Genomic DNA, 27,412 nt, shown 5'->3' with positions numbered 1-27,412 from the left:
GCAAGGGTTAACTATAACTCAAGAATCGACTATAAAGAGGTCAAAGAAAACTTGGACTATATCGATTGTTAAAATTTAAGCAAATAAAAAAACTCACCTTCCACTTACAATACAAAACACTTCCCATTTTTTTCATAATAATTGAATAGTAGCCCAAAGATCATACGACGTCTTGAAGATGTCTTATGAATGTCCCTTAAGCGTCCTAAGGACATACTGATTTTTAGATTCAGACGTTTCAAAGACGTCTTTTGAATATTTTAGGACCTTACTGGGTATCTTTAATACGTTTTTAGGACATTTCTGTGCTATGTGAAAGTGTTCTCAGCAATCTTCCTCAAATTCTTACAGTCAGTGTCAGTATCCAAGCGTTCAACCCGCTCTTCGTTCGTTTCCTGCTACTGCGAACGATGTTTACTTACCACTGACGAACAAACGAGGGGCAAAGTAAATGTTATCCAAACGATGGGGTACAATTCAAAGGGCTGAAGATTCTTTGTTTGTGCGTCCATCGGCTTTCTAGGACACCTTAGACCTTCCTGGATTCGTTACAGGAATAAGGAAGGCAATGAAGTATCTATACAGCCACGTAGCCGTGAAATCAGACTTTTGTATCAACGTTTTTTAATTATTAGGAACGTTAAAGGAACCGGAATGCACTGACCAGGTATCCTCGAACCTCTGCTAATTTAAGCAGTTCAATTCACTATTGACAAAAAAAACACTTTTAGAGCACATGCAGATTCTCACAACTTTTACTTTTGCTGTCGTTTAAACAAATCTTGCTCAGGATCTCCCTGGCGAGGTTCAAGCTGAGGGCGGTCTTGCTGCTGTGAAGCTTCGACAGGATCTTCCCCTTGCTGCCCTGCCGCCTGAGCTTTTTGTCGCGGGTTTCTCTGAGCCGAATCTGCTTCAGAACTCCCACCAAAAGCTCATCAACATTGTGCTGTATTCCACTGGATGTCTCGATGAATTTGCACTCTCTGGAGGTTGCCAGCTGCTTTCCCTCTTTAAAGGAATATAAAACTGTTATTCAGAACCTGCCTAGCGGAATTTCAGGCAACTGAGCTAGCATCCATACAGCCTCAAAATTTCGAGAATTTTTGAACGTGTTCAAATTTTAAGAATTATGCTTTCAAAGTTCCATTTGAAAATTAATATTTCACGTTTCTGAATTTCACGATACTCTGCCCAACTTTGCGGAATTATGAACGCCTCTGCGTTTTTCTGCGGATTTAGTGCTTTAATTTACGAAAACCAGGTCGATCGGATTATTGTGCTCCCGATGAAGTCGAGAAGCTATTACAAATTCTGACTGCTTGAAATTCGAGCTGATACAGAAATTACTTAGCGAAGAAATTATTTTACGAATTTTACCATTGGCCGAAATCGTGCGGCTTCTAGCGAGGTCTGACTTATTGCCGACCACGATCACGGACTGCTCCTGTGTATAATGCTCCCTCCACAAGTAATTTAATATTTCCTCAGCTGCCTGGAAGCTGCTGCGCGATACGATTGAATAGACGACGATGCAGGCGTGAGGGTCATACGTGGACAATGAGTTTTCCACCTGCGCGCGAAACAGAATTTTCCAGCTGAGATTAAATCGCTCGGACCACTGAGTCGCTTTATTTTATATGGCGTTTAACTGTTTCCCTAGTTTACTGCATGACATTTCCCCTTTTGATCGAGGATAGGGGTCGAGGAACGCTTGATTATGGAAATTTCGGCAGAAAATAGCCATGTAACAGCGTGGGTGTATAGGGCCTTTACTCACGCTCATTTCTACGTGGGGATGGTCGATGAATACCATCTCTGACTCCTCGCCATCCAGTAAGATCGACACTGTCTTTTCACCGAACTCGTCGTCTGGAATATTATTATTATTCTTAGCATTATCATCACTATTAGAAATTTTTAGTTTGTGATGTGTCTGACTTAGGGCTGATTCTACTGCCGATGACTAGTAGAGAGGTCAACCGCAGCGGTGTCAGTAGAATAAGTCTCCAGTCAGACACATTTCACGATCATTTTAGGTGTACCTTTGATTACGTAATAACTTGGAAATAAAATCTCAAATGCAATTTCATTACTCTTAATTTGCGTCTGATTTTTGCATATAAAATCACGCCCTTGTATTTTTAATATCCTATCCTACAATAGCTTGCACGCACAATAGTAGATTGAGAATGCTATTATTTACTGCTGGGAAGAATTTCATTTTTAAAGTAATAATAAATTCACAAGTGTTATTTAACACTTTGTAGATGAACAGTTTTAACATAGCCTACATAGAAAATTACAATATCCTAACAGAAGCAATAATCACCTCAAACACAAGCACGCAAAACTAGGCGTTCAGCGTTATCTCTGATGCAAAATGTGGAACTATAATCGGATTATGGTAAACGTAACTGCTTCGACAAGTACAGAACACGCATTGACGATTTAGACCTACATGAGATTGCTATTATCGCCCGCTGCGAGGATAACGTGCTTAGGTACGACATTTCTCCTCAAAATCAAAGCCTGTAATTTTTCATCGAATATTTTAACTACCAAGAGAAAGAAAAGTTGCAATTCGTTGGCCATCAAACAGGTCGGAATGCATCTCGAGACGAAGCCAGTGTAAAAACCTTTCTCAGGTTGTGCACCATTTTTGCTCAGTAAATTCCAGAAACGTTTCAGGAAAATTTATAAGGGATACCAACTGACCGAGCTCGTTTACGATATAAGTTTTCTAGCAATCAAGAGAATTTAACTGCCTCTCGGAGGAAACAGAACACCCACGAGGATATCGATAATTTCAAAGCCACGATAGTTCTGGAATGGCTAACGAGCTTCATTATTAATCGAACGTCATCAATCAGGCTTTCAAAAAAAACGTCGTACTTACAGGTTGACTACGTTACTGAGACTGGTTTGCAAAGAAGGCATTACCAAGCTGTGGGTAACCAAGTTATTAAGGAAAATGAACGAGTGTAACAATTTCTCTCATTACAACTAGAGTCACAGAAACGCTAATTAAACGCGATGAATCAAATTCTGTAGTGTGATGATCACGGATAAGAGATACGCAACGTTATAGGAGAAGCTACAGGAAAAGAAATTCATTAAAAGTATCTTGGCGGCTATCAGGGATATCACTAAAAGGGACTGAGTAATGAAACACTCGCCGATTCGAGCTCTTTGCCGTCATCTCACGCGTGCATTTATAATTAATACATTACTCGTCTAACCTCTAACGAGGAGTTCACCGAGTTTCTCTTCTATATTTTCGAACCTGAATTCTAATTACTTTCTGCTATTTACTGAGAACGTTGGAGGATAATGATTTGAGGTTGCTGGAAAAATAAAAAATTCTTTCTCTCCTAAACGAAGAAAACTTATTCTCAGGATCCTCCTCTGCTAAACTCGATAGTAGATAGATATTGCTACAATATCTACTATAATTTTTAAGAAATAACTCCTAGGATCAAAGTGACTTCTTACCATAAAACAAATAATCAAATCAGCTCGAATACCTCTTCTACGTAATAATGATCGAAGCACAAATAAGGCAGCACCAATGAACTTTCCAAGTTCTCAATTTTTCCATTCCCTTTCACAAACATAACGAAACGCAGCCACAAGTCGGGCCTCTCGTCAGCTCAACTGGTTACAGTTCGTGGCTTTTTCCCTACAATTGTGCCTCGAAGCGTGGAAAAGAATAATGAAAAAAACTGGCGGTGAAAATAAAACCATCCAGCCGAAAAGTCGTCGCGAACCGAGCCCGCGGTTGCGTCCACGCATAAATGAACCCGCGCAGGTACATTTGCACTAAACTCGCGCGAAGAAAGCCATGCTCCGTGACTCGTATCGAGAGAGCCTCGTTACCGAGGTTTAACCGCGGTCGAAAAGTCGTTTGCTTTATTAAAAAAGAATGGGATGCAAAAAAGGACGACTGAAGCGAAACGCGCGAGGCAACTGTCCCTCCACTTTGCTCTATTATTAACTTTACGCTGTGGTCACGGCTCGTGGATGGAACTCGATTATCAACACAATTCTGCAGGATGCGAATAATGCATTGCATCGTCTATCAGAAGAAGGTACGACTTTCGTGTCTTGCCACTCACCCAAACTGGCGTCGTAGGTGTTCATGTACTCGCTCGTCATGAACTGCGACACCAGGGCAGTTTTTCCTACGCCAGAGTCGCCGAGCATGACCACGCGGTATTTGGGGATTTCCTCGATCTCCTCGCTCTCTGTACTGTCAGCGACACCCTGTCCGCTGCAGCAAGAACCGTCGAAAGGAGACCTCTCGCCGGAGACGTTGCTGTTCCTGCGAAAAGACAGGGAAACAGTTTCGAGCGTTATCAGCTTGGTTCAGGCAGTGAGCTCTATGTGCAAAGTGTTCGACAAGAAGTCTTAGAAATTTCACAGAGATATTAAATGTTGAGAAAGCGTCTAAAATTCGTGAGAAAGATGTCTGACGCGAGACTGGACTTATTCTACTGATTTCACTGTGCCTGGTCTGGGTATGATTAGCGTACGTCGACAGTAGAATAAGTCCTGTCTCGAGTCAGACACATATCCCGTGAGTTCTAAGAAAGCTTTAAATGCAATTTTATCACTCTTGATTTTCGTTTTATTTTGGCCTATAAAATCGCCTCTTAAACTAACATTTGTCATCGAACATCCAGTATTCTTATACAGTAAGATCTCAGAAGTTAGGTTTCTCGCAACTACCATTGCTACATGTTCCTATGATCCACCAATGAGTTTTTTTATCTGAAAATTGTATATCATTTTTTATCACTTACAGGTATTTAAAAATTCGAGTGCATGCTGCGATTTATGCAATTATGTCGCGAGTAGTATGTAGACTCTCTCCACAATAGGAACATTAACTTATTACAGTGGTCTTTATAGCATCGTGGTTTCCCTCACAATGGAAGCGAGAGAATGAGAATTCCAAAGAGCTCACAAGGCCTAGCTTGTTGGCCAGAACAGCTTTCGAGAATCACTAAATAGCAGACATCCAAAATTTGCTAATCAACTGCTCAATTGAGCGCGTATTGCACTGTCGCGACCGCCAGCTGCAATAGTAATTCAATGACGAGTGCAACAGGTCCACAGAGGGAAATCGAACATTCTACCCCCGATTCAGCGTTCCAACAGTGGCCTACATATTCCCGTTTTCAATTATGCCAGCAACGTGCAAATAACGTTCGACTGCGACTGAATACGCCACTCGGTTGGTCGTAGGGAAAGAGCTGTACGAGTCACAGGTGTAAGAATATGTAGTTATAGTTCGTAATAACATAGAAGTGTCTCTGCAATGTCAAACTGTTTCCATTCTATAAATTGTATCAAGTGAGGAAAATGTCTGTGTTATGTTAGTAGAGCTTTGGGCACGGTTTCTTGAAAATGAAATAAAAAGTAACAATTTCAAGTATTTAATCATTTGAACTACCTTTTTCTCATTTTCTTTTAGAATCTCCTGTACTGATGATTAATGAATTTACAGAAGTATATGTATCTCACTGTAGCCTGCAGCTCGCCACTGGCATCAAAATCAACAATGGCATTGGTCAGCAGATGAATACTGTAACTCCACGGTCGGCTGAAATCCGATAATTATCGCGCTGATAACCTCCTCGAAGCTGCGGTTACAGAGTGTGCGTTTGTGCAAAAGATCCTGAAATTGGCAGAACCTGTCCAAACAACGACGTTCCCTACGCGAACTGCATTATCTTTCTGGCGTCAATCCCAATATTTACCGCTGTTATTCGATACAGTGACACATAGCAACGCTAACAATGAAGATTTCTAATGAAAAGAAAAGGGCCTAATGAAACTGCGAAACTGGAAGTTAAACGCTTTTCAACTTGGAAGTTCCAAGTCACGCCTATGGTCACATCCTGAAGAATCTTGTTCTTCATGCCTAAGACTTATTTCTCAGACGTTATTTTTACGTTCCATTTTACCACAAATTGCGTGTATCACGATGCTCCAGAAACGTATGTCGCGGGGATCGAGAAACGGGGTCGTATTTCCATTTTAACCGCATCATCTGAACCGAGTAAAATGGCCTCGAGAGCAGAAATCCCAAGGATCGAAGAATTCCTCCTCTGTCCTACCTGTTTTCAGGTCGACTGTCGTTCCAATCGTAGGATCGGTGACTCGGATGATTCTGATGGAAAATTGGAATAAATTCCTGCCGACGCAACCTTTGCTCCCCTTGGCTGGCGAAACAGAACGTGCCGCCTTTTGACGCACATTGGAAATAATACACTCCATTAAATTGGAATAGCCCGCGTAAAGTTTCTAAAACGCAAATTCAACAAAATATCGTTCCTTTGTGTTTATCGTGGGCAAAAAGGACAGCAGAGGTTGCAAGCTAATGGTCCAAAGAAACTCAGATGGGAATGGGCTCCTATCCGTGAAATCAATTCCTCCGACGAGTGAATTTCCTCCACATTCCCAAATCTGCCAAAATTACGCGGAACTCTGCTTAATTGAGCATGATCTTTCTGGTGAGTGGATAAATTTCGGTCATCATAAAATGCATAGTAAAATCGTAGGATAAATATTGCGAAAAAATGTTACAAAAAATATTGCTGAATTCTTTGATGGAATATTTTACTGTCGAAAATTGAACTTTTTGATACAGAAATATTTTCTGTAATGAAGAGAGTTTATCAATGGAGGCAACCAGCTCTTCGTTAAAGATTTAAAGATATGATAGCTTAAAAATTCAAAAATTTTTAATTTCAAATATTTGAAAGTTGAATGATTTGAAAATTCAAAGATTTGAAAATTCAACAATTTGAAAATCCAAAAATTTGAAAATCCAGAGATCTGAAAATTCAAAGATTTGAAAATTCAAAGTTTCGAAAGTTCAAATATTTGAAAATTCGTGACCCATAACTCAGAATGAAAATCATAATTACAACTGTACACTTTTGCGTTTACTTGGGCGAAGACATTGAATAACAACAGTAATAAATTTTCCAATTATTCTTCATCGTTAATATTTTAATGCATTTACCTGCGTTCAACAATTCGTCCGATCCAATAACATTCCAAATATCACCCATGCGAGAAAACGAATGTCCTCAATTAATCCCTCGGCAAACCGATTGCAATCGCTCGCGGAAACGCGTTTCCATCATACTCAACTTTTCGGTCAGTCGTAATTATTCATCTGCGCTTTGACCAGAGGCGCAGATTTTGAACTCGTTCCGCCATTAAATTGCACTTCTGCGCTACTTCGCCAGCCGATCACGCTATTTATGCCCAAAACCACTCGATCGCTTTTCGGTCGTTTGATAAATGGAGCTGCCAGCTACTTTGGTCCTATGACGGACGAGCTATAGTGGTCTAACCATCTTATGGAATTCGTGGTCCAAGTCGATTGCCAATTTAGAAACCGATACTAACTTTAGAATCATTTCCACTAAACGAGCTGTGTCTATGCTCTCACTTACACCTAAGCCCTCGACCAGAAGAAAATGGACTATTAACATGTCTCTCAATATAACCTCGTAATTTCGATATTCTCGATCTTTCCCTCATTTTAATATTCAAAATTACCTATTCAATTCTCCCTCGTCTATATTCGAGCACCCTCTGTACATAAAACGAGAGGCTTCTCACAGAAGATCGTGTTTCAATTAGGACAACCCGCAGAGATTTTGAATTTCTCGATACGTCTGGAATTTACATATGCCAGACATAAAGCTGATTCGTCTATTGAAGGATGGAAAAGCGCTTTCACGTACAGATTCGTGTTTGATGGAGCAGACCATTGGTTTGCGTCCCTCCTGCGCTAGCCTCTCGACTAATCCCTTGTCCCTTGCTCCTTTCCGCGTGTACGCTTTGTACCCAACATCGTGCACATAAATTCGTTTAGTTGGTGGACCAGCGATCGATACGCTGGCCACGCGTCGATCAGAGTCGAAGTCGCTCCGCTACACGCTCGTGGACAGGAAATTCGAGGCACTTTCCACGCCAGCGGATTTGGACATCCATTGAACGGACCTCGGTGGCCACCGAAGTTTCAGAATCACGCGAGATATTTTTAAAACTTCGAGAGAGCGTAGACGACAGTCACAGGTTCGGTTCGAGAATGGCTGGCCTATATTGGGTCGACTGAAAAATATCCTGGGACTTATCTGGCTGACAGTGATGGAAGACGGTTATAGACCGTGGACAATGCATGTGAGATTAACTCGTATCACGTATGGAGCTGGGACTCTGCAAAGCAGATTTTAGTTGCTATGTATATTCTATATTTGCATTATACATGAATATCTGTGGCTCTAAACCAGGACAACGTCAGTCGTATTCAGAAGAAAGTTGAATTTTTAGGATCTTCAGTAGCCTTTCTCGCTTTTAGAAATTGTGAGTGAAGGAATTCTTCCCTTAAAAAATAAGAATATATTAAAAGAACTCTTCACAAGAAACTCTTCTAAATTTCCAATTATTTAAGTCTCTAATTAAGGAATGAAAGTCCCTCTTAGTGAACTAACTTCACTAAAATAAATACATATTTCCGCGATCTAGAACATTTCACTTTTGGACGTTGAACTCCTCACCCAGAAGACAGACAGGAATCTACACAAATAGAACGATTAGCATTAAGCTGTTAGCTTAACGCAGCACAAACGTCGATAATTCCTAGAACATCCATGTAGCATCCCCTTTGAAGATGGCTCAGGCCTATTGCCTCGCAAAGGGTCTCACGATCAGAGGTCTGCAATTACGTAATGCATCAATTAGCTTCTTTTTGTCGTGATTATCGCGGGCACGTTCTTCGACTCGTGTTAGTCATGCTGCAACACGGAATGCGCTGCTTCCCGGCCAAGAACAATGCGTGTGCATTCCTCTGGCTTGGCACGTGTGTAAACGAAGCACGAAGACGGCGGGGAAGATGCAGAGTTATATATAAACGGAGGGGGATCTCGGTAAGAGAACGAAAAAACGGTGCAAATATTTACACCTTCTATTTGGAGACGACGGATCGGATCGACTACTCAGTTAATCCTCCGAGATACGACGTTTCGCGTAATAACAGAGGTAACAGAGGTTCAACCGAATAACTGGCCTTCTGCTCCCTCGCGCGCTTTCTTGCCCTCCCACGCGATAGACATCGTATTCTGTAACAGAGGAGCTGCTGAACGCGATCCTGCTAGATCAATTTTCCTGCAGATCCTTCTCTCTATGGAGATACAGAGTCTGAAATTACTCTGCGTGTAGGTTGAAAACTCGAAGAGAAAATTAAAAAACTGACCACAGCAAAGAGAACAATGAATTTTTTCTGCTCCGTCGCTTTGCATAAATTCGACTGAAATATTAAGTATCTGCTTTTGAAATGAACATAAAGCTGCCATGGCTGAAATATAAATATTGCACGAAGTGAAACACTCGGTCCTTTAAATTCTTCGACTTACAGCACCTTTCATAATTACCAGCACTCGAGTATCGTACCAGGAGAATTTCAGAAGAGCTTTGTAGATGGATCGACGAACGTTTAACAAGCGTTCACTGTGAACTTCCAACGAGATAAATGCAATTACAAACAGCGAGACGTATTTCTAGATCCCTAAACTCCCGCCGAAAACGTGGCATTAATTTACAAATAGTTCAGCTACTGTGCGCCAAGAAACTCTAATTATTATGCAGTGGAGTAAAGAATCGAAAGCGATCTTTCTCTCCAAAGTTTCCACTTTAATTGTTCTCCCGTAGAATGGACCAGTGGATGTCGTTAATCTTTGTGCAGGGGCTGAAGAAATGTAAATTTATAGGAGCCCCTCCTTAAAAGGTTAACGAGTCACGGGAGAGCCTCGACGACGAAAACCTTTCACAAAGCTAGACCTCCCTGCGTGAACTCATTCTCTGCGGGATCACTTTCGGGTGGCCTAACTATTTTTGGGGAACGTTCTCGCCATGGGGTTTCGAAGTCAGCGAAGAACTAAAGAACGAGAAGAGCCCATAGATTCGACAGAACGTCCTCGACACGTCGACGAAGTTATTAGTAGCAAATGTCTAAGCTACGTCGAGCAGTTCGAGCTTTTAGAGGGAACTTACGAGAATTTTATTTTCCGCGACAATTTATACCAGTGAAAATCACCTTGGCCGAGCTCGTTACGCGGCGTAGAAATAGCGCAGCCTTAGTCACTTCGTTACAACAAACATAAATAAAAGTACTATTCTCGCGACGGTTCCATTTGGCAATGTTCGTCGAGGGACCAGCGAACGTCACAACGGGGCAATAATTAAAGATTCCGAAATTTTCGGAGGATTAATAGAGACCGATTCGATTGAACTGACAATTACCTCGGGAGATATTTATTGCTTCGGAGAGGGGAGCAGAGGCTTGGCTGATGTCCATGAAAATTCGATTCTCGTGAAAATCCATGAGTCATGGAATCATTAGGTGTCAACGGATAGAGTCTAGGAAAATCCTGATCGTGACTCACCCTTCCAGCACGGAAGATCAGCTTTTAAATTTAGCGCGATGACATTCAGGATCGCAGCGCAAGTCGAGGGTGACGGAGGAAAAAGTGCAAGGGAGATTCCGCTGTCTGGCAAAAATTCAATAATTTTCTCTGTGAACGAGAAATAATGCCAGAGCGTAAATTCTTTGCTAGCGAGCACAGCCAGCTTCAGTGGACTTGTTCGGCGATTTTTTTCATCGGACAATAACAGCGGGACAAAATTCCACGAAAATGCTTGCGCCATCACGATGAATAAAAAGATAGCTTCCCCCTTGTCTCGACAATTGCGGAAACTGAGTCAAAACTCCGAAGGGAGCTGTTTAATTCGTAGGAAACTCCCTCATCGAGACTCTCCATAGTGCCTCATTAATTCGTCCCCATGCTTCACTGCATTCTGTCCCAAATAGGTGCAACTTTGTTCGAATTTTCCTCCATTCGGAACCACTGTACTCCCCTGTACAGTTCTTTCCATCGGAATGTTCGAAATTTTATTACTAAAAGTTCCGTGAAAGTTTGCTCGATGCAACAGTAGCCCAGTCGAACACCACAACACACCGTTTCATCCCTCGCAGTCCATCTAACCGCACCCAACAAATGGTGATCCTAATTCTTCGGGAAATGAGTTTCTTTTCTCAGGTTTCTCCCTCGAGACCCTCCTTCTTGTTGAACTCAAGTTACTCGCCGTCTTGGATCATCTTCTCGTGCCACGTCCTGACATACGAGCCCTTGGAACGTCGTCGAGACGAGCCAGGAAGGTAATGTCGCTTGTAAACACATTAGCAACCGCTGTTCTCGGAGGAAAGATGCTTCGATGGAACTATACGCCTGCTATTATTACCGGATGAGAGATAATTGTTTGCATTCGATGGTGAATCACAGCGAAATGAATCTTTATTTTTATTTTAGAGATTTCTGAGGAATTTCTTGTTTCTCAATTCCCTGGTACCAAGCTACTCTCCTCGAGGTGATTCAGCTTGTCTAGCGATTGCCAACGTAAAGTGGGCTCATTCTCGTTCTTTGACAGTTCGCAGACGAAAGAAACGGCCGTCGTCTGGACGAGCGACGCACCGCTGTCGGAAGGGAACATTGACTCAGCGTCGAGGACACATACATCGCGAGCCATTCGAAATTCCACGAATATTCACCGTCACGTAAAAGCCGCCAAACGCATCGAACATTTTCGTCCTCCCCTCAGACCCCTGGCTCGAGCACCATCTGCCACGTGATCGCGGCCTTTCCCTCTCCTCTGGCCCGCGACTGGATTAGAATAAACCGAAGCTCCGTGGTTTGGCCCATTCGCGAGTTCGAACTCGAGTCGTTTGGGTGCTCACCTCCACCCTTTGGAATCTACTGAACACTGTGAAGACACCGACGCAAGGAACTTTCATTCAAGAATGGAGATCGCTAAAGGTGCGTGTAAGCTTGCCATCCGATCAAATACCTCGTCCTACAGTGTTGCTTGATCCAGCAGAGCACTTTGGATATTGAGTTTCAAAGTTCAGAACAATCTTGGGCTCTTCTTGGTTTCTCGGCTCGTAGACACTTGTAGCGCCTGCAGCTCTTTGTATAAAAGCACTGGCCGTGTAAAGAGTCTACGATCGAGACGCCCACGCATTTAGGGATGGTTGATATACACTGCTGAGAGTAGATGAGTTTTGACCCGCATTTGGTATAGTGTTACCTGGTATTATAACATAGTGTGATGGGGTTATCGTGATTCCATTATTAGAAATAATGGTCATTATTTATGAAGTGGTCTTCATCTTCAATTTCTGTGATCTTGAAGTTTTGTAAATAATTTTGAACATAATTTTTAGTAGGACGTAGAAAATTCACAATTTTTTAGTCTATTAATTTCTGAATGTTCCAACCCTTCAAAAATCAGTACTTAATTATAATATATTTTTCGCTACCCACATCAGCTATAGTTTCCACTTTGCAACCCCTCTCAAATTCACTCAATTTTAGCAAGAAATCTCATCTGCCCCCAACAGTACGATCCTCATTCCAGAAACCCAATAACTGTCCGAGTCTCGATCTCAATTGACAGGCACTAACCAACAGTCAACGTCTCAGTAACTCCCAAGCAATAATCTCCAAATGAAAGTCACGTAACGTAGAAACACTTGTTAATCCCTCAGCAAATGAAACCGCTGACAGCCTGGTCGAGCAGTCGCTGAACGTCACGGCAGAGTCCAAGTCCGTGTCGTCGATGAAGTCTGTACAGAGTGTGCAGACGAAATCAGTGATGGAGTCATCGACGTCCATCAAGTCCGTGACCTCGTCGTCGACCAGGTCACAGCAGTCGATGGAGTTCGAGGAGACGATCGAGTACAGCGACTAGAAGAATCCACCATCATCACCAGAAACCCCTTCTCAAGGTCGTGCCACGCAGGGGAGACTAGACGCGGTATATTTGACTCGACTCCAGCGCAGATCCTCTCCGCTGTTCTTTGACCCGCGAGAAACAAGCTTCTCCTCTTGAGAAGCTGGTCGCGTTCCTTTGAACCTCTTCAGCCGCTTAGAATGAGATTCAAAGAAAATCCAGTTACTCCAAGGGATATCTCGTCGCGTTGATTTTTCTATGGAACGAGTCGGCGAAGAGAACGTGTGGCTGTTGCCAATGAACCTTGCCAGAGGACAGTGACACGCCTGGGAACGAAGGTGCAGAGTCGAGTCGAACGACCGATCGACGGGTCAAGGCATCCAGTTAATCGGGGTGCGCTACAGAAATAACCACCGCGTTCTGAGCTGCGTGATAATGAAAAGAAGCAGTGGTAGAGACAAAGGAAAACGAAGGAACGTTTGGAAGCCTCGGCCACGAGCTGGCTCTCCTCCAATCGGCGTGGTTCACCGCCAAATACCATCTCGCCCCTTACTTTTCTTCCCAGGGTTCGTCTCGGTCTCCTCGAGCCTCCTTTCTACACGTAATCCTCTCCATCATTCTCAGGCCCCAAATTTCATCACGAGCGTTCAATAATCTTTGTACAATAAACTTTCTACGATACTGCTCACTTGTTCGTTCAATACGAGTCTCCTACCCACGCTTCCTTGCTTCAATAGACGCGTACGAAGGGCAAACGAGCTGCTTTCGAACAATGGAGCCTGTTGAATCTCAATGAGCCCCGAGTCGAGATCGTAAGCAGATTTCGAGACGCTCGAATCTTTAGAGTCTTGGCTTTTTGGATGTGTTTAACTGAATAGTTATTACACCCTTTACTACTCGAGTATATTTCATCAACTTTTGAAATTAATTGTCTATGAGCTTCTTTACCACTTGCAGAACATTTTCCTTATACTCGAACATCTAGTGATTTTCACATTCACCCTTAACCTTTTGCCATCGATCTGGCGCAAAGATCCAGAAAGAAATGCCACGTTATCATCGGAACCACGGATGCGAGATAATTCAGCTTGGACAGGGCAGATTCAATACCGTTTTCGCGATCCAATTAGTCGAGGTCGAACGGGACCAAAAAAAGGCCAAACCGAGGACGCTTCATCTATCGGCTGGCCTCACGGGGAAATGTCTTCGAGGCAAAGGAAAAGTCGAGCGAGCAAGAAGTCGCTCGACAAAGACGAGATCACAGTTACGATCGACAAAGGATTCGAGTCACTCCAATCTTTTTAGCGACAGGCCAAAGGTCGACGCCGTGTGTACGCGTTGCAAAAGACGATTGCTCGTCTGAGACGACGGCGTTGATCCACTACCCTGGCTAAAAAACTACCTCCCTCACTCGAAAGACATAAATTAGACGGAGACACAACGCGATAGACGACGAAGAGGAACGTTTATTAAGCGAACGCGTCGCAGAGAGAAGAAGATGGAAAGTTGAACGCGATAGAAGTGAAATTTATAAACCTGGTTTTATTTATGTGGAAAGCAGACGAGAGATATATCTCGCTTATACGATGTTGAGGGAAACTTTCAAGGATTCGCGTGCATGAACACCTGTGGGATGCAATATTGACACGAGCGGTACGATTGCTTTTGAATTGCGGTAAATATCACGTGCAGTGGTACATTAAAGCAGAAGAGTACTCCTTAAAAAGGAATTATAAACCAATTAATCTTGAAAGTATGTAAGTTACAATTACCTTCTCGTTTATGTGAGAGTTTCTGCAGTGGCTAATAGACTATGGACATTTATGCGTTTATGAGAAACTTAAATGTGTACAGAAACATAAAATACACATATTATGCAAAAATATACAAAATATTTGTAGTAAAGTGCACTTTATAATATTTACGAGAATATTATTTTACATATGCATGACTAACATGCACCTGTATCAGTAATATAAAATATGTCACAAATTAAAATCAATGTTTAATTTTCATATAGAGTAAAATATCCAGAAACCGACAATATTTATAAATCTACCTTAAAATCAAGGTTTTAGCTTGAAATATATAAAAATCCATATTGATGATACTACTACAAATTATTCTATATAAAATCCCCATGTTTCAACTTGTACCACCAATTTTGTGACACCCAGTATAGAAAGTCTCATTAACGCCTCTGTCAAAGTCATTTAGCCGAATTTGTCGCAGCCGTTTCAAGATTAAATGATTTTCATGGATGGACCCCTGAGACGCAAAGCTCCAATGAAAAATGTTAGAAGTTCCCAGACTATCAAGTTCCAAGGGTTCCCCCAGTTTATGACTGCCAGTTTCACGAGTGCTAGGAAGGAGAGCGAGGCCCCTCAGGGCACCAGGGAATTTCAATATCTTTGGTAAATACGGAAAATACTCTGGGAACGCTGTAAACTTTCGAGGAAAACGAATGCATCTCGGCTTAAAGGACAGATACACGGAGACAGGCAGATTGGAAGTGATCGATCCTAAATACGTCATTCAAGACGAAGCTCTCGATGCCAAATTCATTGGAATGCTCGTGTTTCCTTTTAATCTCCAGTAGTAGTCTCAGATATCTATCAGCCCCAGATGTGCTTTTTTTTATGTTCTCATGTCTCGTATTCAATTCCTGATAGTACGGCATCGGAAATCCAAGTACATCAAAATCGTGTCTGTGTTACTAAAAGACTAATACAGGCTCAGCATTTCCCTAGTACCGCCATAAAAGGAGCTCTTCCCTCCGCAGACTCCCTCGTATTAAGGGAGATATTCATAAAAACCATTTTCTTCATACTTTTTACAACAACCGAGATATTTTACCAGAGTGAAGTTATTACATTGTGTACATACGTATATGTTCTACACGTGCAGTCTCCAAGCACGATTTTTACTCGTAGAAAATGCTTCACTGATTCTCAGATTTCCCCAACCTCGTAGCGTCTACTATTAAAAACTTCCAGCGGACAAGAAAATTAAAATACTACGAACTTCGGGATGATCGAATTTCCAATACGAAGCAAAACTTCTCGGTGCGTTATGTCGGAAATTCAGAAGGGAAGTTTATGTTAATTACTCGGAGCTGTGAAGGAACAGGTTCGGTTTATTGGCTCGCCTTTCATCCGAAGGCCAATTTATCGAGCTTTTACCGCGACAGGCTCGGTTCCTTATCGCCCCGTCGAAACGCGATCCACAAATAAACAACCCGTCACGATTTCCCCTGCTTTATCGTGGCATCGTGGCTGGATTAAATTTTCGGCTCGCCTCGATTGTCATAAATTTTTATCGTACGAATCAGCTTCCGCGTGGTACAAACATCGTTCCCGCGAGCATAAGCGATTCTTCTCTGTCAGTGAAGGGAAGACTTATGGGCTCTCGTAACGAAACTCGAAGGGAATCCAACGATCGCGGGCGACGCGATGCCAGGCGGCTCTCCCTTCGTAACCTCGCACCCTCTTGTATATTCCTGAGTCGCTGGAAGAATGAATTTTCAGACACAACAACGACTGCGTTTGGAGTGGAATAAGATTCTGCCAGGTAACCTCAGAAACAGGGAAATGTCATCGTTATGTACGTTGGTGGGTAAAAGGAATGAAAGTTTGCTTAAGTCAATACGTGCACTGTCGCAAATATTCTGCTGCAATAATAAGATTGAAATTCAAGAACTTCATTTTTCAATTTTGTATGAAACAGAGCAAAGTCTACATTATTGTAATCAGAATGCACGATTAAATTATATTTATATAATTAATATAAAATGAAATGATTGTACATATAAGAAAAGTTCTTTCTTATTCGAATAACGAACGTAGTTTCAATCTTGAAGGCGATAGCGCACATTATTCACGAAAAATCCTCATACAGTGGCGATTCTTCAAGCTCACCTAAATTGTAAAACGCGAGCCAATTAATTCTACTGCACTAGTGCCAGTAGTAATTCTCCTCTATAAATTACGAAAATGGGGATCGATAGTCTGACGGTGAACTATGTTCAAGACAATGTCCAACATGAATCCTACAGTATTAGAAACAGTGTCTAGTGAGAGGGACGACCAGCATACTCCATTAATTCTGTTTCTTCTTAAGCTCCACTAGGAGGAATTTACTTAGAAAGAGTTACGAAATTGTCAGATAAATAAAAAAAATGTTTCTGCAAACGTGAATGAATTTTATGCCATTTTGCGTACTAATTAGAACTAGAATATTAATTTCAATCAAGAGCTGAGAATACAGGAGAATATTTCAGTGGAAAATCCAAGAAATTAAACAGTCAAAACTTAAGCTAATTTTTCGACGTACGTTATTTCTGTTAATTTAAAGCTACATTTTCAATTTTAAACCCATTCACTATCTAATATTCTTCCACCCACACACTCATCACTCTGGCACACATTTCATTATTGTTAACGTCATACAATGCAGTCGTTTTAATTGACGGATTAGGGGACACATTAAATCGAAATGTCACAGGCTAATTATTATCACAGGGTAGGAAAGATTGTAATTAAATATTGCACCGACAAGTCAGGCGGGGAGCAGAGTGAACAGAAACCTGTCGCTCGATTCGCTTGTCATTGTTCTCATTCTAGGTCAAACCAAACGCAATTCAATGGACACGAAGAGAAGCTGGAATACTAATCCTGAAAAGTGGGGGAATGTAATCGGGTTGGTGTTCAAGGAACGCGCTCCACTATCGACTTCAAAATTCCCATATCGGTGACCATTCGATAGCATGGACTGCCTGCCACAAAACGAGCAAACTGAATTTCTATTAAAGACCACTGTGATATGAAAAATTGTCAAAAACTATATTTAGTGAATATTCGAAATTTCAAACATTTCAATTCGAATTTTTCTCCTGAAAATATGGAATATTTATCGATGTCTGACTTTTCTGTAGCTGTACTACTGTATGATCATTTTTCTGCTGAGAAAAATAATTTACCTAATACCACTCTTTCCATCTCAAGATATGAATTCCTGACAGAGCCAGGTTGTCACTCAACTAACAATCTAAAACATCTGATTATCCTATAAACACCAATTTCTTCACGCATTTCTTTCATTCTTGCAGAGAGTTCAATCTTATACTGTAATCTTATTTTTATTTTTAATCCCAAAAATTAAATTACAAATATATTATAAATGAAGGACACATTTCTCTTGTAATCTTGACAGTGTTCTAGTTAAGAGGTTTCTGAAGTAGGGTGACATACCATATTATTAAACTATAACCATTTTCTGACACTTCTCACCCAGTCATCAAATGGTACCAAAGACGCCATCAGCCTCTCATTTGCAACTGTTTACCTGCTACTGTTCACAGATGTGTTGCTCCGACTCCGTCTCGAGATGATCGAGTCCCCCCTATTGACAACACCTCTGTGTGTAATGCTGAACGCCCGAAGTCGGTAGAGATCGTCACCAGCCCTGGGATTGTACGCTTTTTCAGGCAAGCTGTGCACCCGTGGCCTGATGTGATCTGGCACTGCAACACATTGATAGACAGTTAATTAAACCCGCGTGATTAGGTCGAACGTCACCGCAGAGTAAACGGATATCGACTGGACGTTCCCTTAATTAGATCTTGCTCTTCGTTAACTAATATCCGTATTAACAAGCGGTCGCCAGAGGACCATAAAACAGCTGTCAATTCACTGTCCATTCAATTACTTCCAAGGGGGTATTAAAGTTCTGTGTACTTTCTGAACAACAAACCAGAAAGTACAAGCAGAGTGAAGCTAGGAGAAACGTTCCACCAAAGTTGGCGTCTTCAATTTCTCACTAACCGTTCCAACACTTTGCAAAGCAGACCGTTTCCCAATCGCAAATGGGCTCTCCAATTTTCCGTCAAACAGCTCGCCATTATTTTTCCTTTTTGCCGATTCGAGCCCAATCGCGGGACAATTTTCACGATCAAAGCGTAACGACGCCGAGCAGCGACGAAAGCTTCTGGGTTTATTCTTATTGGAGGAACGGTAGAGCTCTCGACGAGCAATTTTTCCTTTCACGAAATCAGTGCGACGGGTGGACGATCGAAACGTCAACGTTACAGAGCGGAAAATCTGTGTTATCAGTCAGTGGATTTGCCGTGGAAACTGGGAGGAGCTCGCGGTCCCGTTCCTCTGGCTCGTGCTGATAGGAATAGCGCGAACGACGTATCGACGTGAGGACCGAGCCAAAGGCAAAAATTTAATTGACTGCGCAATAGCCGTGGAATTTCGTTCGCCATGCATTTCGATCTGTCGCGAGAATCCAATGCGATTAGTTCTCATGGTCTGATGGTTCCATTCACAGTTTTATTAAATCCCTCTGATATTTATTTTTTGTTTGTTTTTTGCTCGTCCAAACGCGACATTTGTAAAACATAATTCACGTAATATTTTTCATACGTATACCCATCGTTCGACAAAAAATCTGGATGAATATTGACTGCAATGTCATGTAACAGACATTATTTGGTTAGCTTCGTTTGCTTCGCTGAAATGGACGACTAAAGTCTTGTTTGAAGTCATGCAGTCTTGTATTTTAAGTTACAGATGGATTGACATCCAAAAGGATTCCTCTTGGATGTGGTAGTGAAACCATAGGATACTTTATGGATCTTTAGAGCTGTAGCTTAACTAGAGGCTAGTTATGCATACTGATTAGAATATTAGAATGTAGGGAATTTTCTGAAGATACGTGTATGCAAAGTAAATGAAGATAATTACTAACTGTAATTACTTTCAAATATCTCTGTAGGTTCCAAAGTTTCTAATATTTTCTGGTACAGAATATGGAAATACTAGAATAGAAAATCTGAATATTTGAATATTTGGATTTTTGAATGTTTGAATATTTGAATGTTTGAATATTTGAATATTTGAATATTTGAATTTAAAAATTTTTAAATTTTTGAATTTTTGAATTTTTGAATATGTTTGAGTTCCTGAGAAGATACTTGAAAATAACTCGGATAATACATAAAAATATTTGAAGATGTCTGAGGCTTGTCTGAGACATGCCTGAATGCTTGAATATTTGATCATTCTTTCGAATCATCATACTATTAAAAAATGCTTCAATCATTCTATACCGAATATTATAGTATCCTATATCCTGACGTCTCTCATTACACTTTTCTGTCGGGTAATTTTCTTAATTTTCTCCTCATAACCAGAGTCTGTCCTCCATAGCCCGCTGCAGCACGCGAGGACAACTTTGCTCTCGGTGGAAATTGAGCCAGGACCGTCGTCGTTGGTTCGACAAAGCATAGCCGACGCTTCGGCGTTTAATGCGGTTACAGCCGACGAGGCACTCAAGAAGTTCGTCTCTCGACAGGCCATCTAATTACGGCAACGACGTTTCCAGGGAAGTTCTCCCTCTTGAAATTACCGGCGAGTTTTCGTCGATTCAATGGGAAATTTCAATGCCACGAACGCTGCCTTGAAACGAAGAAGCCACTCGCGTTTCAATTAATTCCCAACCGATTAAATTCGATCACTGAACACGAACAGGTTCCTGCACGGGCACGAGGGATGAAAAGACGATTCACACGAGCCAGGAAACTCAACTGACAGAAGATTAGATAGACGAAGCTCTTTGGACTTTGACCCTCGTCCAGGAATTCCAGTGCTTGACCTCTTTTCTTTCTGAAAGGACTTCGAAACGACGTGTGTCTTCCTACGAATCGCAAGCAACAGATTGTTTGATATTGAAACACTGAAGAAAAAGTCACCTGTTCAATGGAGAGAAAAATCGTTCGCAGAATGCAGAGACCATCTGATAATTTATTTCAACGACAGTGGATTCTTAGAAATATTTCTTCGAAAGAATAGAATGAGAAAGCAAAAGGTACTGACGATGTTTAATAAATTAAGTCAGATGCACAGGAAGGATGGAATTTAATTGAGATCCAGGAAGAATCTCGAACAGTTTGTCTGACCTCGCCTGACCTTTTCTACTGCCGCGTCCTATTGACTTGTACTACTTAGAGTCCATATCAGTCGCTATTAACTTTAATTTTTTTATAATTGGTAATAACAAACTACAGATATTTTCCACAGAAAATTTTGCAATAGAAAGGGAACAGTTATACTGACAAAATAAAAAATACTTGCGATTCACGTCTTTGGTTCTCGTATTCAACGATTTCACCTCGTGAAAACGACAACGCTTCGATCACACCATAGTTCAGTTCTTCTCCTTTATTCACACATTTTTCTCATATTTCCTTCTGCTTTGTACCAGAATGTCTATCCGCTGTGGTTTCAAAAAACGATACGGGTAAGAAAACCAACTCAAGGCATAAAAAATTAACATCACTTTAGATGCTTTCTCAGAGCAACTTCCTCTGCATTTATATTCGAAAATAATATAAAAATAACTTTACTCTCCCCGAGGATTGGCACTATGATCTCTAACAAACAATAAAATTCTCGTGCATCGATTTTCTATTTTTATCCTAGTAGCGATTATTAATCGGACCCTCTCAAAAAGGAAGGGAAAAAATGCTCGTTATCGACACGAGTTATCGCGACGATCTACAACGACGTTTCACTCTCTCCCGACACTTCGCCCTGTTACCAACAACCCTGTTGACGCGGCGTCTAATATCGCTAGTCCTGATATCCCGCTACTCGGTGTTTCGTGGCTTAGAGGAAGGCCGCAGGGAGCCCTGTGTTTGCGGAAAGTATTTACCTAGCGGACGTCAGCTGTGTAATTAATTTCCGGTGTGTAGGTACGCTTGTCTCGAATATACTCTCCGATGTAATCCGTCAGCACGCTATGCTTGGAATTCCAACGACGACGGGAAATCTGCTGAACAAGCTACGAAATCGTTACAAATTGTTTTCTGGGTCACGAAAACTTGCGTATATTGTAACATTCTGAAACTACGTCCCAATGGGTTTTGAAATAAAGGTGTATCCATGGGGACGACGTAGTTTAATTACTTACAGAAATTTCGATAACTTTATGAATCAGAAGAATGTAAACATAAATTGAACTAAATCGAATTATTAGTACACTAGTCAAAAAAATTATGTCAGAAAAATTTTGGGCACAAATCGGCTAACTTTGACAGACGATAACTTCGCGAGAAATCATCGTAGGATCATAATCTTTTTTTTAAATTATAGCTTAAAGTCTTGATTGTAAGGTGCTGTACCTAATTTTTAAGTTCAGTGTACTACTGCTACTGTAGCGTCGTAAATCTGAAGGCATGTTTATTGTATTGAAAATTCCAAAGTTTGACGACATGCACGGACTTCCTAGAATTTTTTCGGGAGATCCCGTTCACGGGAGACTATAGCGCAATCCTTCCCCTTTATTTAAAAAAAAAGATCAAGTCGATACGATTTTTTCTCGCTGAGTTTCAGCACTTCAAAGTAACCCTTGCATTTTGATACTGCATGACATAGTGCCAATATATGGCAAAAATGCAAGGGTTACTTTAAAACGCTGTAACTTTGCGAAAGAAAATCGTATCGACTTGATTCTTTTTCTAAATTAAAGGGGAAGGTTCCAATTTTATACAGCTGTAAGCGGTTTCTCCGAGAAAAATTTTCCCAAGTCTGTGCATCCCATCAAAGTTGAGAATTTTTAACACGGCAAATTGCAAAGTTTGACAAACTACACGGATCCGATAAAATTTTTTTCGGGAATATTGTTCATAGTGGCATCAAGTAGGGACCTTCCTCTTTAGTTTAGAAAAAGAATCAAGTCGATTCGATTTTTTCTCGCGGAGTTACAGCACTTCAAAGTAACCCTTGCATTTTGATACTGCATGACATAGTGCCAATGTATGGCAAAAATGCAAGGGTTACTTTAAAACGCTGTAACTTTGCGAAAAAAAGTCGTATCGACTTGATTCTTTTTCTAAATTGAAGCTGAAGGTTCCAATTTTATACATCTATAAGTGATTTCTACGAAAAAAATTTTCCCAAGTCTGTGCATCCCACCAAATTTGAGAATTTTTAACACGGCAAATTGCAAAGTTAGACAAACTACACGGATCCGATAAAATTTTTTTCGGGAATATTGTTCATAGTGGCATCAAGCAGGGACCTTCCTCTTTAGTTTAGAAAAAGAATCAAGTCGATTCGATTTTTTCTCGCGGAGTTACAGCACTTCAAAGTAACCCTTGCATTTTGATACTGCATGACATAGTGCCATTGTATGGCAAAAATGCAAGGGTTACTTTAAAACGCTGTAACTTTGCGAAAAAAAGTCGTATCGACTTGATTCTTTTTCTAAATTGAAGCTGAAGGTTCCAATTTTATACATCTATAAGTGGTTTCCACGAAAAAAATTTTCCCAAGTCTGTGCATCCCACCAAAGTTGAGAATTTTTAACACGGCAAATTGCAAAGTTTGACAAACTACACGGATCCGATAAAATTTTTTTCGGGAATATTGTTCATAGTGGCATCAAGTAGGGACCTTCCTTTTTAGTTTAGAAAAAGAATCAAGTCGATTCGATTTTTTCTCGCGGAGTTACAGCACTTCAAAGTAACCCTTGCATTTTGATACTGCATGACATAGTGCCAATATATGGCAAAAATGCAAGGGTTACTTTAAAACGCTGTAACCTTGCGAAAAAAAATCGTATCGACTTAATTCTTTCTGTAAATTAAAGGGGAAGGTTCCAGTTTTATACGCCTGTAAGCGGTTTCTCAGAAAAAAATTTTTCCGAGTCTGTGCATCCCGTAAAACTTGACAATTTTCAATACGACACACTACACCACGATACTGTATGAAGAGTTGGCATCTACTAGCAATGAAGAAACATTTTCCATATAATTGGGAATCCAATTTGCTGACTTGTATACTGTCCCGTCAACCCCTTGTGAAGTGGTAACGTTCAATTACCGTTGATGGAACGCTTGAACAATCCATCGATTCGTCGAAACAACAGAACACGTGTAAATACACTTTTGTTACAGGGAATAACATAAATGTACACTATGTACGCCAAGGAATCATAGATTTCACACAAGAGTCCGCAATTTTCACAAGAAATGAGACCGACACCTTTCGTGGACTTTAACCCTTGCGTCTTCCACGGTTCAAAGACCCCTAAGTCTCAAGAAAGATCAACTCTCCCCTCTTAAACGACATTTAGCAAGAGAAAAATGTGCTTACCAGGTAGCTCAAGGAAATTTGAAGTCCTGCGCTGTCTCGCGCGTGGATGCGCGCTGAAATTCAACGGGCCCACGTCCTCGTTGCTGACATTCGACAAATTGGAGCACTGACTGTCACGGGAGCCCCGTCTGGACGCGAGGTAAGCTACAAAATACACACACACACACACGAGTGGGTTACACAAACGTGAGGGAATTTCATAGCATAACAGCAAAGGATTCGTAGCGCATCGTTCCAGAGGGATTGTGACAGTGGTGGATATGCTTCAAGCAAGAAGTGTTGGAAGTAATTATTAAAATAGTTTTGCGTAAAGGAAACAATATTTGAAACAATATTTGACGCATGTGAACTTACATTACTCGTTCGAAGTATTAATTTTTGCGATAAAATATTTTATTGTACATAATATCAGAAAAAAAATACATAATTATATTACAGGTGTCTTGCATGCAAAATTATATAAGTATTTCAATTAACATACGAGCGTATTATTTAATATTAACCAATTTTGACAAACTAAAAAATCTAATACAAATATTTCTATTTCTTGTTTCAAATACTATTATTCTGGATTGTCGTGGACAAATCTTGACATAACATATAGTCGCAACGTCTGCTCGTAAACGTAGCTCGTAGCAATAGTTTATAGCAACAGTTCGTAGCTCGTTAAACGACAGTTCGTTAACGTTCGATTGGCTGCTTGAGTTCAACCTGTCTCGAATGAAATACCTATCCGAACGCATCTCCCACTCACCGACGGATTAAAGATCGAAGAGGATTACGGCATTAGGTATTCTCGAAATACAGTACCTTTCAGCGCCTGGAAGCGGAAACGGTCAGAGAACGAGAGAAAGAAGTGGAGAACGAAGGTGGAGCAAGCTCGTTCTATTCTTGACTTTTAAACGAGAATCCAATCAGACTGTCAAGACTGGCTGGAAGGATTATCACACCGACCTCGTGTGATTTTGATCCCTTCTTCGTTGCACGTTGCAGTGCTAACGAGACTGCGTGTAAGTAGACGATTTTTACGGATTCTTAATTTCAACTTTCGAATTGAAACTCTTTTTCCACTCTATGCTCAAATTTTTCTTCAATAATTCTGAAATTTTCTCTATAGAGAAGACTGCTATGAATCTCGTCAATGTAAAACAAAGTAATGAATGCTCCAATGAATAATTTCTCTAGATAAAATATCATATGCATCCTCACTCTATTCCTGTACATCCTCATCTTCTATCAAGATCATCTATTTTATTTGCGTTTAAATGTCACATTCTGTTTCTGAGGCCGAACACTAACCACTAGAAATTCATTGTCAAGACAAGAGCACCAGAAAGCATAGCGTTTCTTTCCCTTTCTTTCCAGTCGTTCTCGCTGGACCATGAAACGATTATCTGAGCCACGTACGTGTCCTTATTCAGATTCCGCGGTCCCGTTCGATAATTCTCGTTGATTGCGAAACTCGATGCAGCCCAACGGAAGCACCACGACGATACCTTCCGGTGCATCGAGAAACGCGTCTCGTTAACGCGTTATGCAGATGCAAAAAAGGATACTTTGACAGCGCCCACGTTCAAGGAAGGGCGGACAGAGGCGTTAATTATGAAAGGATAATCCCCTGGGATGTTACGAGACTAAAACCTTATTTATTTGAAAGATATAACAGGCGTCACGTAACACCGCGCGATTTTAAGCCAATCGATCGTTTGCCGCTAATCGCCACGCGAGTGAATTGTCTCGTGCGCGTTTCCATGCTCAGATAATTACCCTTATCTCATTACAGAGCAATGACATTCACGATTCAGCTGGTCACGAGGACCGTTCACATCAGAATAAATCGATAACTGGCTCTCTTCGTCCAATGAGGTTTGATAATTAAGTTTATTAATTGAGAATCGCAAATTTCAATGATGCGTTCTCTTCTGTAGCTAGTAGCCTCGATGACATTTGACGTCAAAGATATCAAACAAGAATAAAAAGTTATTCTCTGCTTTAGAAATGCAATGTTCTTGGAAGTATACAAAATAGAAATTCTTTTTTCTGACTTCTGGATATACTATATTGGACCTTAGATATGACAATATCCTGTTTCCAAGTTCACTAATATTTTCTATGGTAATCCAAAGAAAAATCGTATCAATATAATATTTCCTATGGTAAAATACCACAGACTATTAAATCAGAAAAGACTGTACTACTTTGCATATTTTTAGTAATAAACGTGTCTAAAATAGAACCTGACAACTCGCGCACTCCGAGTACATATAGAAACGCCACAAAGCCCTCTTATCAGACAACATAATACTATTATCACATGTCTCTTCAACTCTATATCACCCATTCCAATATTTCCCTCCAACCAACTTTCCACTTAAAAATTTCCCCAATTTCGAGACGAGGTCACCCATGACGCACGACTGAATGAACTTTCAGTAACTATTCGCTCCAAAACTGTCCACAAATAATACGTGTTCGACCTCAAACGGGACACGATAAAACGTTCCGACAATAGTGCCTAATGAGAGGCAGAACAGCTTACGAACAAACAGTAATCTAAAATCGCGCTTACCGAGACCACCTTTCATGGAGCCTCGCCTCCGTGGGCTGGACAGCAGAGTCACTTCCGTGTCCGCGTCCTCGATCTCTGTCAAATCGCTAGTGGACCGCCTCGCAATATTCTTTCCATCCGTGTCTTCCTTACCCTTACCCGTTTCATCTAAACACCCCTGACTCCTGTTAAAGTGACTACCCTTCTTGCTCCCCTTCTTATCAACAGGACTCTCGCTCTTCTCCTTGAACGACCCTTCCAACGACGACGTCCTGGATCCACTGTTCTTGTAACTCAGGCAGTTCGGCTGTTGCTCCAGGCTCACTTCAGAGTGCTTCGGACTAGACAGCGTGTGAGAAGAGCAAGTGACTATCGTCGGCGACATAGGACTCTTGGGACCACTGAAACCGAAGCAAGAGTTCCTCCTGTGGTCGAAAGGCTTGGGGCTCTTGCAGCCAAAGCTGGAGGAACTGGGCGACCTCACAGGGACCATTGGTAGGCCAGAGATGGGGCTCTTTGGAGGGTAGCTCATAGTCTTCCCCAGACTCTTTTTGCACTCAGAGAGTTGGAATATCGGAGACTTCCTGATTGGAGAGTGCAAGCTGGGCGTCTTTGGACTCTTGCATCCCTGGCGAACATAGTAACTGGGACTCCTGGGTGCTCTCTCCGATTCACTCGTGCGGCCGAATTCTTCGAAGTCAAAGTTCGTGTTGGGTGTCTCTGGGTAATACTCTGGAGGAAACTCGAAGACCAGTGGCGTTCCAGGCGACTTGTTTAGCGGTAACTGAGTGGGGCTTCTCTGGCCACCGATCGGGATGTGGGGCAGTTGAGGCAGCTGGCGGGGACTCCGCGGGGACTTAAGGTGCATCGATTGTCCTGTGCTGCTTGTCGCCAT

At 41.4% G+C, this 27,412-nt stretch overlaps 1 protein-coding gene across 2 annotated transcripts; it reads right to left on the bottom strand.

The window, feature by feature from the left end:
• On the bottom strand, window positions 1-27,412 carry LOC143182353 (uncharacterized). Of its 2 annotated transcripts, XR_013002426.1 has the most exons (9): window positions 26,539-27,412; window positions 23,970-24,113; window positions 18,154-18,331; window positions 4,116-4,321; window positions 1,778-1,869; window positions 1,378-1,570; window positions 423-1,008; window positions 98-205; window positions 1-11 (listed from the first exon to the last, which is right to left on the bottom strand). XR_013002426.1 is itself a non-coding variant. In XM_076383308.1 (7 exons), the coding sequence occupies exons 1-7, from the start codon at window positions 27,410-27,412 to the stop codon at window positions 728-730; spliced, it is 1,968 nt and encodes a 655-aa protein (XP_076239423.1). In that variant the 3' UTR covers window positions 381-727. The 2 variants fall into 2 exon arrangements, 1 of the variants encoding a protein (XP_076239423.1); XM_076383308.1 differs by lacking the exons at window positions 1-11; window positions 98-205 and having other exon boundaries at window positions 381-1,008.

This window comes from Calliopsis andreniformis, chromosome 8 (genome assembly GCF_051401765.1).
Source record: "Calliopsis andreniformis isolate RMS-2024a chromosome 8, iyCalAndr_principal, whole genome shotgun sequence".
NCBI classification, from domain to species: Eukaryota; Metazoa; Arthropoda; class Insecta; order Hymenoptera; family Andrenidae; genus Calliopsis; species Calliopsis andreniformis.
The sequence above is the reverse complement of the archived record's forward strand: the minus strand, read 5'-3'. Positions and strand labels throughout refer to the sequence as shown.

Bases quoted from the DNA above. Each gene is read 5' to 3' on its own strand.
- LOC143182353 (XM_076383308.1), bottom strand. From the start codon at position 27,412: ATGGCGACAAGCAGCACAGGACAATCGATGCACCTTAAGTCCCCGCGG. The intron at 1,870-4,115 runs GTGAGTGGCAAG...ATAATATTCCAG, and splicing joins CACCTACGACGCCAGTTTGG to ACGACGAGTTCGGTGAAAAG. The intron at 1,571-1,777 runs GTGAGTAAAGGC...TTTCGCGCGCAG, and splicing joins ATCCCCACGTAGAAATGAGC to GTGGAAAACTCATTGTCCAC.